Source organism: Asparagus officinalis, chromosome 10, assembly GCF_001876935.1.
Source record: "Asparagus officinalis chromosome 10, Aspof.V1, whole genome shotgun sequence".
NCBI lineage: Eukaryota > Viridiplantae > Streptophyta > Magnoliopsida > Asparagales > Asparagaceae > Asparagus > Asparagus officinalis.
The window spans coordinates 26,685,946-26,702,450 of NC_033803.1; the positions used below are offsets into that span (position 1 = coordinate 26,685,946).

General features: G+C 36.3%; 1 protein-coding gene across 3 annotated transcripts in view; it reads right to left on the reverse strand.

Moving 5' to 3' along the window:
* The window catches only part of LOC109825053 (ubinuclein-1-like), a 46,832-nt gene extending 31,006 nt beyond the window's left edge, over positions 1-15,826 (reverse strand). For all 3 annotated transcript variants that reach the window (XM_020391755.1, XM_020391754.1, XM_020391756.1), the window contains exons 1-5: positions 15,448-15,826; positions 5,325-5,411; positions 5,168-5,260; positions 4,538-4,614; positions 788-1,394 (exon numbers count right to left, since the gene is read on the reverse strand). In XM_020391755.1, the coding sequence (XP_020247344.1) occupies positions 788-1,394; positions 4,538-4,614; positions 5,168-5,260; positions 5,325-5,411; positions 15,448-15,681 (1,098 nt within the window). In that variant the 5' untranslated portion in view covers positions 15,682-15,826. The remainder of the gene's footprint in view (positions 1-787; positions 1,395-4,537; positions 4,615-5,167; positions 5,261-5,324; positions 5,412-15,447) is intronic.

Here is a 16,505-nt window from a genome sequence, read left to right on the forward strand (position 1 = left end):
ACTCAAAAAATAGTTTTAAAATATTTGCATCCCAACCTTTACTTACATAATCACTAAAGAAATTAGTAGCCCACTTGAATCTACAATTCAGCTTAACAAATGGAGTTCTGTTTGTCAAGAATGCTATTTCCAAATAATCAGCTAAAACACATCTGATTAGTTCACTTGTCAATAATGTCATTTTCAAACAATTATTTTTATAATACAATATTTTTATAATTTGGATAAATGGATGTTTGTCGTCCACCCACCTAAGAAAGTTTATCGGATCCACACCATCCCAAAAAAATGATATTTTATTTTGATTGTGAACTATATCAATAATATTAATAATAATGCAAGGCTATAAAACAATAGGAAATATATGATAGTATTTAGTAAATATATTTATCAACATGGTAATAGTTATTAGTAAATCCACATCTTGTCTAATTGAGATTAAGTACAATTACTTGTGATAAAACAAATAATATCAAAGTATGAAAATATTCTATAAATTATTGTTAATATTATTAAATAATACCCAAATGGAAATTAATGTAAGTCTAATCAATAAATATTTTAATGATAAATGGAGGTAAGACCAGTTTGGGCCAGCAAGTAAAAATTAGAATTGATGATTTGGAACTAATAATAAATACTAAGAATTTCATTAAGCTATCTTATAAAGTTATAATGTTAATTACATGATAAATTAAATTTTACAATACTGAGAATTCAAAAAAAATATCGAAGTACTGTGGCATCTATTGATCCACAATTTGTCAAACTTAAAAGAACAACGTACCGTCACTTGTATAGCGTGTACACCCACAGCAGAATTTGCACGGGGAAGTCCATCGGTTCCGTATTTTTCCTTCCGCCGTACTTTGGTAGATAGTTCTGCTTCATTTTTATAATTCAGTGACTTCCTGGACTGGGATTCAACATGAGAAGAAATGGGTCTATCACGAGATGCATGATAAACACTGTCAACTGATTCATTTATCAATCTTGATTTGTGAGCAAGGTCCTTAGAAACTAGGGTTCCTGCTTTGTATTTGTCAAGATTCTTTGGTTCCATAGATGGTGATGAAGCATCTTTTGATATTCTGCCAGATAAAGTATTTGATTTATTTTTCAAAATTTTCCTTTCTTTATAATGTTCACTGTGGACAGTTTGGATGTTAGCTATATTTGTGAAGTTGTTTCCCATCAAAGGTGCTCTTCTGGCAGTAGTATTTATCTGTACATTATCTGTGCCCACAATATCATTTGTGAAATCCATGTCACTGGTTTCAATGCTGAGCTTTGTTGAATCTTTTCTTCTTCTTTTCTTTGGCACTGGTTTAGGTGATGAACTAGGTTTACTGGAGTGAGAAAAATCATCATGAATAGGTGATGAACTAGGCTTTCTGCAGTGAGAAAACAAATATGTTATAACTGCTGCAATATTATTTAAGTTTGATACTACTGTAAAAGTAAAGGCACTTGACAGTCAATTGGCGGGTAAATTGTCAAATGATTCTGATTCAAAACTAGAAATTTCAGTACTAAAAGTATAAAGATGAAGAGAGACATAATTATAAAAATAATTTAAAAAAAAATAATCTCAATATATGATATTTTAGAAGAGAAAGCAAAAAAGACCATAAAGACAAATAACACTAGTAGAAAATCAGGTGAAATTTTCTATCAAACAGAAACTACGTAGTGATTGCTAAATAATATAGGCAATGTGATCATAGTATTGGCCAGCTAAAGAAAAGATTACTAGTGTTGTCACTGTGCAATGTACATTAAGAGAAATAGCTATCCTTCCATAACATGTGCATAACAAAAAAAATTATTAGATGTTCACATATGATACAGAACATGTGCAAGCAAATAGCTTTACTCACAAAATATTCCCCCAGTCATATGTTGTACCCTAGATATCAAACTAAGTTCATAAATTTACAAGAAGCTTCTATCATTCTGAGATGTCTTCACCTATGAAAGCCAACGTGAACCCAATCTCTCTGCTTTAAACACGACACCACTCATCCATATCCAGCTAGTAACATATTCCAGAGGACAAATTAACCATAAAATATTTCAGCTCATAGACATACAACTTGCTAGGTAAATTTTGTAAATGTAAAGACTTAATGCAACTAAATCATGTCTAATCTCTTAAATTGGGTAAAATTCCTTAGGAATCATCAGATTTAACCACCAATGTGAATCTACAACAAGGTGTGAATCAAATTTTTGGGGACTGTAAAGAATGAGCTTGAATATTTTAAATTCAATCCAAGAGAAAATCTAGTGATGGAATGAGAATGTTATAATTTACTTTCCAATTGTGTTTTTTTAACTTGATAGAGTTTAATTTACAAAAAAAATTAGTAATTTTAATAAGACATTGAAAATAATAGAAACATGAGTTAGTGTTTAGTGAAGCAGCCCTTTTTATCACCCGAAGAATCATTTTCTATTATGCAAGAGTACCAAAGAGGACAAAATATAAACAAGGGATAGATGCCACAATGTAAAAGATAAGATGTGAAGTGTATAATAAGTGGAAGAGTGACGTAAGTTGTCGGTGTTAGTCTCAAAATTACAGAGTCCACCATATACAATCAAGCTTAACCAATTTCATGGTTACCTGCTTAACCAAAATTGCTGTAAGTTTGACTCCAATAATGTTGGGACATTGTCTGTGCATTTGATGCGGTTTGATCAATAACAAATATTTGTATGTATATAACCGAGTTTCGAGTTCAAATGTGCACATATTATAGTGAAGATGAAAATGTCTGGAATTTGCTCGAGTCATAACTTTTTAGTCAGTTATTATAATAACTATTATAACATGTTTTCAGAAAGCTTGGAATGTGCTCTACGGCGTGAAGCAGCCGGTTAGACCGGACAGTACACCGACCAGTCAAACCAAGCGTTGCACTGACAGGTGCTCTGGAGAATGCTCTGTCCATAGACTAGCTGATCCGACTATCCAGCAATTTGAACGACTGGTCAGATAAATCTGGGCAAATTCTGGATCAAAATCAAGATTCGAACCATATACCCTCTACATAGTGTTGGGGTTTCTTTCGAGACATGTTGAGAAATCTGTAAAGAGGCTAAAAGAGACAAAAAAAAAGCAAAAGAGAGCTTTGGAAGGAGAAAAAGAGATCTCATCCCCTGACTCTCACTCGGTTCCATGTCGCTTCCTCGAAGCAAGTTGAATCATCCGAAGAACGGTTTTGCAGCAAAAGCATCGTAAGATTGTTCTAGGGTTTTGCTAACCTGATTATTGTTTGCGTTTCTTTTCTATGATCATTAGTAAGACCATTGGTTTTTCACTGCATACTCAACCTGGTTTTAATTGAGGAATTAGGAATACTAGCTGGGCAACAATTTACACTTGTATGGTAGGAGTTTTGGCAGAGATGATTAACTTAGGGTTTAGTCTACGGTTCGGTCTTGTACAGCTTACTGGATCGGGTTGTGATCCAAGAAAATCCTTCATACCAGAGCGGAAGACCCTCCTGATGAGGAGGAAGAGTGGAAGCAGAAATTTATTCCAAACAACTATAAAATCATCCATGTTGATATGTGATTGTGTTGTTTAGTTATTGAGGTACTTGTGATTATTATTCTAACTTGCAATAGATTTTAGAAGTTTTATTAAGAATCAGGGTCCTATTTATTAAAACTGTTATGAGTAATTTTATGTTCGTTTTAAATAAAAAAAAGTATATGTCTTAAGCTTCGGAACTCAAGTGTTACATTATATGCTATTGTTATTTTCAACATATACATATATACACATGCACATACACACACACATACATTTACATACATCCTACTTTAGCAACTGCTTTCCATTATTTGGAAGACTTGTCATAACAGAATTATCTCAGGGTAGAGTGTCTTAGTTTGCTAAACAGAATCTGATATTCATATTCCAGTGCATCATTTGCAGTCACCTTATGATCCTTCAACACACTCAGCTCTGTTTCAGATTGATAGATCAGAATAACTTACACAAATATGACTTTGCTTGCACTCAAATTGACACCCCAAATAAAAAAGCTCCGGGATTTATTAGCTACTGGAAAATGTCATCTAAGGCATCAACCTTCTACTGGAAAATGTGTGCATAATAAATTTTTTATTAGCACCCTGATAACTAGAATAGAGAGGAAATATCTACGTAGGAGTTTTGTCATATTAAATGGACCTTGGATTTTGCTATGTAATTATTTTAATGTGTGGAGTTAAGTAGTCAGTTAAGAGTAGTGGTTTAGTTATGACTTATGAGATAATTGCTGGTGTTTTTCCAATATACCCTCAGATTAATTTTCAAATACTAAATAAACTTGAGGGCATTATCAGGTTTTTGAAAATGAAGCTCACAGGACCAAAAGCCTGGCTTCTCTTAAACAATAGTATAGATAAATGACTTCAAATACTTGCACAGAGACCGAGGCTACCACTTAATCGTGCTTCATAAAATTGAATCCGCCGAAAAAAAGGAATCAAGAGCTATATAGATCAAAAGACAACTTACATCTGTTCCAACTTCCCTCTGTTGACAAAATATCCATTGTGTTTGGTTGACAATTTGTCAACCTGAAAATAGTCATCCTGTAATATTAGCAAAATAATGAGATATCAGCAGATTCAACACTTAACTTATCCAACTTTGCAGACAAATAAACCACAATACAATGAAATAAGGATGAATGTTGAGTGTAGAGATGCCAGGGATTAAATTAAATATGAAAGTTTGGTTAATCAATGTTAGTGAATTATTAGCAAGATAATTTTATAACAACAAAACCGGGCCAATGCTGCATTTAGTTTTTTTTTTTCGCTTTTGTGGAGCCTCCGGACTTCAAATTGTCCACTTTCAGATCCCCTTTTGAAATGGAGAAGACTTGGACAATGAATATGATGACGAACTAGGAAGAATATGTACCAAATATGCATCTATGAAAATATGCACAAAATAAGAATCAAGGAATGGAGAACTTTCTTACAGAAACAACATTTAATGATCTCAAAGTGACTGTTTCTTCATATCAAGTTGAGTTAGAAAGATTACTGAACATCCTAGAACATAAAATTTTGTAAAAGAAATCAATAGCAAAATAGAAATCACAAGACATTGATGTAAAAAAATATTTAGACAACCAACCAATTCAGCATCATCAATGAATGAATCTTCAGTATCATACTGATCATCATCTGGGATATCATCAAGATCTTCCCCATCACTACTCTGTTCGCCCTGAATTAAGAGATACTATTAGTACATATTGATAAATATGAACTCCAATCGCAGAGAACCTTACCATGTACATGCGCTCAATCTTCTCAATTACGGCATTGAAACGATTAGAGGGTTGTACATCCTGTATTTCACTTTCTAAAGGCTGAATCTGAAGGTGGAAGCCAGAGAGAAAATAGGTAAAAATTAATAAACTACAGTCAAAGGAAAAAGGTATATTCCAAAAAAAGGGAACAGATGAGATAGCCCATAAAATAGCTGCTCACAAAAACTTGGCTTTCTGTTTCCAGCCAGTGTTGTTGTTTAAAACAAGGATATTTACACAGTTAGAATCATAAACATTTCAACATACAACCATAAGCATGTTAATACACAAAAATAGAGATGCCTGATAGACAGGCATCATGCACACTTTCAAGTAAAGTGTTTTAGTTATTCCTAAATCGTAATTCAATGTGTGGGTTCCCCTTATATAGTTACAGATGTTCATAAACCCTGTGTGACCAATAATGTGTATTTGACAAGGAAAATCTTCTCAGCATGTAAATGCTACGGTTAGTTAACTTAGAAGTACCTAGTTATTTATCTTAAGTGGCTCTTCACATGCCTTTTCCTACAAAATCACAAGCCTATGGAGATAAGCTGGTAGCTAAAAACAACCTAAGAAGTGATAATACCACTCCATCATAATGGATGTCAATAGAGTATCGGAATACTGAGTACATCGAAAAGAGAAAAAGTTCTGAACTTTAAAGCATCACAAAGTGGATTCTTGGTACTAGTTCCTTCTCTAATAAAAAAAACAACTACGTTTTAATTGCATCAAATCAGCTGCTATGCTCTTCTCAGTTATTCATTTGGATCATATACGTAACATTATGGAAATGTTAGTTCATCCAAGTAACTATTACCACTCACCAAGTTAGCTGCAGTTGTGACATGTCTTACCTCATGACTGAAGCACCAATACGAACTAAGATGAAACTGAGATTTTTCGACCTAGAGAACTTTGCTTCCCTGAATGAGATTCCAGATTCCTTCTAGCTTTAGCCATAAGGCCTTCCAGATAAAACCTAGTGAAAACGTGTTTTATAGGTTGGTTCGAATTAGGGGTTGCTCCTATCTTGACTCGATGCTTGACAAGGTTTTAAATGTCGGATGTCGGGTTCATGTCGGACGGCTGAACTCCATATCGGATAGCGAAAATTAGGGATATACCGGGGGACATGGACTAAATATCGGATTGCCATATCGGGTGGTGCACATATGTATAATATCATATCTTAAATGTAATCTAAACATTCCTAAATTCAATATAAGCATACTTTATAAATTCTAGAAGCGATGCCTACGATCGGTGGATTTCGACGTCACAGGGAGGCTGCGTCGGCAATGGGACGTCGCAAGGAGGCAGTGCTGGGGCTCTTCTTCTTCTTCGTCTACTCGAGATCCTTTAGATAAGTCACCGACCACCTTCTTCCCTTTATCCCGACGACGGGATACCATGCCGCCCTCGAGTTCGGTTGGGGTTCGGATTTCGGAGCGCAACGGGAGATGGACGACGGGGGGCCGAGATGGAGGTGGGGGAAGGACGTCGTCGTTCACGAAAAGAGTGATAGGTTCTCAAGTCCGCTGCAGCCCTAATTTTTCTCTTTCTTTCTATTAGGTTCATAAGAAACTCTTAAACATGAGAACAGGTCAAACGAGTTTGGATTTTTATCACTAAACCCAAACCCGATAACAAAAAATAGATCTAAAAAAAAGGGCCATATCGGTCGATTTTTCAAAGCTGAAAAATCGGCTGATATGCCTGATATGGCCCCGATATTTCTGATTTGGCCCTGAAAACCGACATACGAGTTGAAAACGCCCATGTCGTGTCGCTCAAGCCCTCAAACCGACATGTCGGCCGATATTTAAAACTTCGATGCTTTGTCACTAGCAGACTTGTCCCTGAGCATGCAAATCATAATATCATATTGTTTCCGGCTGAGTATGATTAACTATAAGACTTTCTCCATGATTTCTCCCTCAAGAATGTAAGATAGGAGTATAGGACTCAATCTTGAGCTCAATTATTCAATCGGATCATCTATGGAATATCATTGAAATGTTACTTTATCTAACTAATTATCACCACTCACCAAGTTGGTTGCAGATGTCACGTGCTTTACCTCATGACTGAAGCACCAATATGAACTAAGATAAAATGGAAGTGCATGCAAATCATAATATCATATTGTTTAGGGCTGAGTGTGATTAATTATAAGAGTTTCTCTAGGATTTCTCCCTCAAGAATGTGAGCTAGGACCCAATATTGAGTCCATGCAAATAAAAATATATACTGAAACACTTTTAGCTCTGTTAGAAGAGAGTATTAGGTTAGCATTGGTTTAGTCCCACAATGACTGTGAGACTAACTTGTAACCACTGTTTTAAAAAACCTCCGCCTAGTCCGCTTAGACCTACGTCTAGACCTACGCGGTACCTAAGCCGTCTAACTAGCGCCTAACATCTAGACGGTATTTAGGTTGCCCACCTAGACTTTACGAGCGTTTAGGGGAGCATTATCTTCTTACGTGAATTGCACCCTGTAGGTCTTGGTTGTGATTTTATGTGTTGTAGCCTACACGTCCTCCAAAGTCCATTAACCTCCAAATATAAACACTTCTACTACCTCCTCCGACCTTCAACAAAACCTCATCGACCACCACTTAAATGAAGAAAGAAATCTGCCTAGACACCAGTCCGGCATCTAAGCTTTCTATAACATTGACATTCACTATCAATTATTGTAATTAAAAATAAAAAAACATCTTAGGCTCTAGCCTTGTTAATTATTATTTTGGCTATTTAGTATCCAAGTTTGCATGATTTATTATGGAACTAAAATTGCTATCTTTTTTTAAAAGTTTATATGAATTTAATACATATTTTTATCAATTATTATAATTAAATAATTTAAAAATAGTCAAACGTCTGGACACTACCTAGGCGTACGCCTAGGGGTCTAGGAGCTAGGCGCTCGCTCAAACGCCTAGTCTGCCTAGCCCATTCTGTAACATTGTCGAGCTCCCCCGATCTCTGTAACTACTAACAAGGTAAAGAATACTTCTTAAATATCTATTTAAGTTAGTTAACGGTAACTTAAACTTAACAAGTGTAAGTTAACAGTAAACTTAAGTTTAAGTTAATATTAAGTTTTTTGTTAATGGTAAACTTAAGTTTAAGTAAAACAGTAAACTTAAGTTAACAATATTTTAATTAATAGTAAACTTAAGTTTAAGTTTATTGTTAACTTAAACTTAACAGTAACTTATAAGTTAACAGTAATTTGAGTTGAGAATGAGTTTTTCACTGTTGAGATGAACTTATAATTTGTGTTGAGAAGTATAAACATACAAAGAGCTATTGTAATTATTAAACCATGCAATTTAGTTAATAATATTGGTATTTTAGTATTTATGCATCTTTGATTGGGTATATATATATTTATCTTCAAGTATCAAAATTAAAAAAAACGCCCAGAAACCGCTTAGATGCGCGCCTATGCGACTAAGCGCTGGGCGCTAAATCCGACGCCTAGAAGCGCCCAGCGTTTAATGTAACATTGCTTGTAACTAATTCATCTCTATAAATAATAAAGTATAGAGTGAGGAGAACTCTCTCCAATAAACTCTTTTCTCAAAATCTTTAACATTGTATCAGAGCCTATCTCTAACCCTAACCCTAATACTAATCCAACTTCCTAAGGCAAACCCTAACCTTAATTCCCGCGTCTTCGTCCAGATCCGTCGTCGCCGTCTTCGTCCAGATCTGTCGTCGCCGTCTTCGTCCAGATCCGTCGCTGACATCGTCGTCTTCGTCTTCGTCCAGATCCCTTCGATTTGTCGCTGCTTCGTATGTCGTCGTTGTTGCGTTCGCGATCTTCCATCGCTGCTGCGTCGTCTAGATCGGAGCCTTTGCCGCCAACTCATCCGCAGCCAGATCTGAGTCTTCGTCGCCAGCTCACCCGCCACCAGCTTCGTCCGGACCTACCACCGCCGCCGCCACCATGGGGCCTTCACTCACCGCCGCCATGCTCCTCTATCCCCCCTCCCTCTTTGTATTCGGATCTGAATCAAATCTGGGAATTGTACTGTAAATAAAATTAAAAAATTAATTAAATTTTTTAATTAAAAAAAACTTTCGGGTTCCATCTTAACCTTCGGGTTCTTGATCTTTAACCTTTGGGCTCCATATTAAGTTATTAACCTTCGGATTTTTACACTTTAACCTTCGGGTTCAAAATTAAACCTTCGATTTTTGGACTTAATCAGCCAACTGGCTAATTCAAGAATTATTATCTTGAACTTGGACATGCTTTGATTGTTTCCAGTTTGGAATACAATTTGTGAAGGGTATCGTCTTGAACTCTACTCGTCTGTTTCGTTATGGTCGGATCTGAGAAACTCAAGAATTCTGAGTTAACGGTCCAGACGAAAGTTTTAGAGATATTTTCTGGTAGAATCACTGACCGAAAACTTGATGAAATTAATTATTTCCAGTGGAATCGTGTTATTAAAATCTACGTGGCATGCCGAGGCAAAACTAGTCATTTGTTGACAAACTCTCCTACTCGACACCGGAATCTTAGACATTGGATGATAGTGTCCTCTTGCATCAAATTCTTAATACTATAGAACCTAAAATTCATGATTTAGTTCTTCATTGTATGACAGTGAATGAACTTTGGTGTTTTTTGCAAGACCTCTATGGGGGTAGTAGCAATATTAATCGGGCATATGAAGTAATTCAAGAGCTGTTTCGTAAGAAACAGGATGGTAAACCCATGGATGATCATTATGATGAGTTCAATCGTCTAACTGAGAAACTTCGTCAGATTTTTCCTATTACTTGGAATGTAAAACAAATGCAGAACTAATGGAACAAACTTATGGTACTCACCTACTTGGGTACTCTAGATTCTATTTACTCCTCTGATCGACCACAAATCATGGGAAGCTCCGTCATTAGTTCTCTGACTGAGACTTATCACTTTCTGAAAAACGATGTCCCTGCACAGCCACTTACATCCACTACGGATCGCTCTGCACTTGCCACTCAGAGTTGGCAGTCTTATAGACGAGGGGGTCATACTGGTGGTCCTGGAAGAGGTAGAGGAAACTTTAAAGGGCGACGAGGTTACCACACTGATCGTTCTGGGAGCCGAGGTGGTCAACGAGGTGGCCGTGGATGTCCATCTTAAGGTGGACATACTCATGACGATGACGCAGTGAAAACTTGTAAATATTACTACCAGTCAGGACATCTCAAATATAATTGTCCTGAATTAGAAAAGAAGAAGGCTAAGGGTGCTTACATGACCGCTCAAGACAACTTCACCTCATCTGATAGTGAAAGTCAACTACAGTCAGTCTTTTATGATGCGGAGCTGCAGCATCAATTTCAGCAATTTTAATTATTCCAACAGTACCAGAGTTCACAAACATCGTCTTCCTCCTTATCCGCTACTCTCAAAAATGCAGATACCCCTTTATCTTTACTTACATCGTCTTTGTCTAATACTTGGATTATAGATTTTAGGTGTCACTGATCATATGAATGAAAATCAATGTATCTTGTCATCTTTTAGCCCTATATCTAATTCAGTTATATTAGCTGGTGGTTCACGTACACCTGTTTAGGATATCGACAACACCAATCCTACTCCTAATCTTTCTCTTTCCTTCGTATTCTATCTTTCTAGTTTTCCCTATAACCTTTTATCTGTTAGTAAGATCACAAAATCTCTAAATTGTATAGTGACATTCTTTCCCACACATTGTGTCTTTTAGGATCTGGTCATGAGAAAAACGATTGGAACAGGACGTGAGCAGAACGGCCATTATAAACTGGAATTGGGCGTCGAATATTTGGTTTGTATCGGAAACTTATTAGCCCTACAATACCATTGTCAGCTAAGACATCCCTCTCTATTCTCAAGCTGCTTAATCCCCGATTCAAATCTCTTTCCTCATTAGAATGAGTCGTGTCAACTTGACAAACACAATCGTGTCTTATCCTAATCGAGTCAATAAGAGGGTTGTTAAGCCATTTGATCTTGTTCATTCTGATGTCTGGGGGCCATGCCCAATAACTTCTAAATTGGGGTTTCGGTACTTTGTCAATTTTGTGGATGATCACTCTCGTATTACCTGGATTTATCTTCTCGAGTCTAGGTCTGAAGTCTTTTCCACATTTAAACTCTTTTATTCTGAAATAGTCAATCAATTCAAGTCTTCGATAAAAAAATTTCGATCTGATAATGCAAATGAATATTTGGATGACAACTTTACTAGTTTCCTTGAACAACATGAGATCCTCCATCAGTTTTCTTATGTTTACACTCAGCAAAATAAAGTTGCTAAACGAAAGAGTAGACATCTTATTGATATTGCTCGGACCTTGCTATTCCATCGTCACGTTCCCAAAGAATTTTGGGGAGAAGCTATCTTAACAGTATGTTACTTGATTAATCGAATGTCTTCTTCTGTTCTGCAAGATAAAATTCCTTCCAAGATTCTATACCCCAACGATGATATCTTTCTGTTTCCTCCAAAGATTTTTGGCTCTCTGTGTTTTGGTCATAATCACAGTCCAAATAAACAAAAGTTTAATTTTTGGTCTATTAAAGATATTTTTCTTGGTTATTCTCGAAAGCATAAATGTTATAAGTGTTTCTGTCCGTCACTCAATCGTCTTTGTGTTATCTGCTGATGTAACCTTCTTCGAAGATAAACCCAGTCATTCTAGTTCTCCATCTCCATTATTACCGGATGAGTATAACTATTTGATCCTGCGGAATTAGTTATCGGTGGTGATTCATCCGCTGATAATACTCTTTGCACTACTGGCAAAGACTCCGTTTGGTTTAACGACTCAATTCAAGTTCATCATCGTCGCTCTGCTCCTGCTCCTGTGCTAACGTCGACCTCAGCACCACGTCCTCCGCCTAAAGAACCTGATTCCGTAAGTGTATATTTACCCCATTTTGGGGAAGACCTTCTTATTGCACTTCGAAAAGGGACGCGCACTTGTACTCAACATCCTATTTCTAACTTTGTCTCCTATGATCGCCTCTCCTCTACCTTTCGATCTTTTGTTACTTCACTCGACTCATATTTGATTCTCAAGAATGTGTCAGAAGCCCCATCTATTCCAGGTTGGAACCAAGAGATGTAGAACGAAATGAGGGCCTAGCGACGGAATGAGACTTAGGATTTAGTCTCACTCCCACAAAGAAAGTGGGCCGTAGGCTGCAAGTGGGTGTACACTGTCAAGTTAAATCCTGATGGAACTTTGACACGCCAGAAAGCCGGACTGGTTGCTAAAGGCTATTCAAAAGAGGATAGCTTGGATTACGTAGATACCTTCTCTTCGGTGGCAAAAATAACATCTGTCCGGATTTTTATTTCGTTAGCAGCGACAAATCACTGACCACTTCATTAGTTGGACATCAAGAATGCATTCCTTAATGGTATTCTAGATGAGGAGGTTTACATGGAGCAACCACCAGGTTTTGTCGCTCAGGGGGAGAATGCGAAGGTATGTAGGCTGAAGAAATCATTCTATGATCTGAAGCAGTCTCTAAGAGCCTGGTTTGGATGTTTTGCATTGGTTATTCAGGAATTTGGGCTTTATCGTGCATAGAAAGATCACTTTGTCTTCTGACGATTTCAGATTGGGAAACAAATTCTGATCGTTGTCTATGTGGATGAAATTGTAATTACCGAGGATGATGCTTCTGGTATTGACAGCCTAAAAAGTATTTACAAACACATTTCCAAACCAAAGATTTTGGTTCCCTACAATACTTCCTAGGCATTTAAAAAGTCACAGAAGGGTATTCTTCTGTCACAAAGGAAGTATGTCCTGGATATGCTTTCAGAAACCGGGATGTTAGGATGCAGAAGTAGTGATTCTCTAATGAATGTGAACTCAAAACTACTACCAGACCAATGGGAGCTTTTTGAGGATGTTGGGCAAGATAAGAGATTGGTGAGGAAACGAAATTATCTGACGGTGACCAGACCTGACATCACATTTGCAGTCAGTGCTGTGAGTCAGTTCTTATCCGCACCAAGAACTACTCATTTGGATGCAGTAATGAGAATTTTGAGGTACCTGAAGAAGGCTCCAGGACGAGGATTTCTCTACTCAGATCAATGACACACCAGAATTGCAGGCTTCTCTAATGCAGATTGGGCTGGATGTCTTTTTGATAGGAGATCGACTACTGTATATTATGTCTTCTTTGAAGGAAATCTGGTGTTATGGAAAAGTAAGAAGCAAAGTCTTGTGTCTCGATCCAGTGCAGAATCAGAATACAGAGCTATGACAAATGTGACACTAGAGATGGTTTGAATCAAAAGACCTATTGACAGAGATTGGTCTCCCTCCAAAAGGTCTCATGGATCTATATGGCGATAATAAATCAGCAATTCACATTGATGAGAATCCCGTATTTCATAAGAGAACCAAGCACATTGAAGTCGACTGTCATGTAATCCGCAAGAAGTTTGAGGACAACATCACGGCGAAACATGTATCGACAGTACATCAGTTGGCAGACATTCTTACAAAACCACTTGGTCGAACACGGGTTAACTTATTAGTGACAAGTTGGGCATGCATGATATATATGCTCCAGCTTGAGGGGGGTGTTAGAAGAGAGTATTAGTTTAGCATTGGTTTAATCTCATAATGCCTTTGAGACTAACTTATAACTAATCAATCTCTATAAATAATAAAGTATTGAGTGAGGAAAACTCTCTCCAATAAACTCATTTCTCCAAATCTCAACAAGCTCCCATATAAAAATATTTACTAAGAATATTATATTAACCATGGTACTTGTATATAGAAAGGAATTTCCATCTCACTGGTCACTACATAGGTTTCTCACTTTGCACTATATACTAAATGATTATTGGGTTGGAATCTTTCATAGGATCTCCCTAGAAAGCCATATAGAGAACCCCCAATCTTCACTTTGCTGTCACTTGGGGTATGCAATTGTTGCCTTATGACAATCTGGCATCAAATGCACAATTATTATTGCATTTATCCTACATAAAATGTATATTGCCATTGCTTAGTGGCGTAGTGTGCATGATCAATTGTGCAACTGCATCTTAATAGTCAATAATGCATTTACCAATGCCCACTAGAAAGATTTCTAAATTCTAGCCAAAATTCACTATCTCATGTTAGCTATTTGGCAACATATGCAAAATAAGGCCACCATCTAATACTAATTAAAATAACTCACTCCATTAAACAATATAACAATCAAGACAAACAATCAACACTAAGTTAACAGAAGTTATATGAATATATATCCATGCCATGTATCAGACTGAAATTCTTGTCGGAAAGCCAACCAACCGTAATTTCCTAAGTTTCACGTTTTTTAAGTAAAAATGAGAAGGTAATTACAGATTTAAAATAAGCGCCTACATCAGTTTTTTTGATAAACCCCTCAAGTATGAATCTCTAATGACTAGAGTTCCAGGCTGCTTGCATGGCCACGGTTGTACAAAAAGGTCTACACTCCCAACTCCAAAAGTATAGACCATAACAAAGTAGTTGTGTGCATTTGTAAAATATAATCTTCTTAAACGCATCGTAAAGTTTTACCCCCAAAGATGTTTAAAAACATAACGATTTAATAACTATTTTAGATTAGAGCGGGGCGGATCCATAAAATTTTTCTCACGAGGGCGGACAACATGTGTCTATTTACCACAAAATAAAATTGTAATATTATAAAACTATAGTATTTGATGTGAATGTACTTAGTATACTTTATTAGTATACTTTATTGTTGATTGTTGAAAATATAAAAGGACTTTTACTTTCTAATTGCTTAACTCAATTGTTAAATTCGTTAGTGTTTTTAGATACCTTGGGTGCAATTTTTAAAATATATGGGGAGGCGGATGTAAAAATTACATGGCAATGCATGTAATTCTGTAAATGTCTAGGGTGCAACTGCACCCCTAGCTAGGCTATGGATCCATCCCCGGATTAGAGGGCTTTTCGCAGAACTTAATACCGAAATATTAAAACCCTAGCAAAGAAAACCTAACCGCAACCAATCAAAGCAAGAACCAAATTAGAATTGAGAAGGAAAAAGATCATACCGCAGCCGCATCAGCGCTAACTGAATCATGAGGATTCACACTCCCCTTGTTGGATTCCTTGAGAAGCTTCTTCCATGAAACGATCGTCGTCTTCTCCGGATACAATTCGACCGAGTACACATGCCGCTTCGCTGACGACAACGACTCCTTTGAATCCCTCGCCGACGAAGAAGGCGGAGCAGCGGCGACGAAAACCCTAGAGGGAGGTCCAGCGTTGCCCTTGGCCTCCTCCATTGAGTGGGGGAGGGGAAAGGTGTCGCCTTTTTGGGTTGGTTTCTAGGGTTTTAGGAGAGCGATTGGGGGAGAAATTGAGAGGGGATGAGAATTGTGGAGGTGCGCTTTGTTTATGAATAGGAACTCGGTCGCCGTGCGCGGGATCCTCAAGCTGCCCGCAATCGTACATTCTATTTATTTATTTATTATTAGGTTTTATACACGTGGATTGTAGTGCACGTGATTAAATATTTTTAGCTTATTTTCTAATTAAAATTTGTTCTTTAGTTCTAATTTAATAGTTTGTACTTACTTTTATCTTTAAATTTTAATATTATGATTATTTATTCTCTTTGATGTCCGTTTAAACGGTTCACACCTAATTTAAATTTTTATGTTGATATTTGAATTGACAGAAAATAAATATAATTTAAAGCTAATTTGAATTTTCATATTATTTTGACTGACATAAAACCAAGTTTTACTTAAGAAAGTACAGTGTTGCAAAAGTAAAAAAATATTAAAATAGTGTTATACAAGGAAGGTGGATATTTAAAACCAATAAGACAAAATGGTTGATTTAAAGTATACTAAAACGATATAAAAGAGAATATAAAGTTTATTCCTAATTATTGATAGACTTCATAAAAATTTATAAACTAAAGATTAATGCTAACTCTAGTATATTTTTATATATAAAAGTATCCACATAAGCATATAAAAGTACTAAAAAAGTTTATAAAACTACCTTCTAAAGGTTCCTAATTTCACTCAAAATAATTAAACGATTCTATAAAATATTCAAAAAATATTATCTTTTATTCCTTCTGTTTTATTTTTTTATT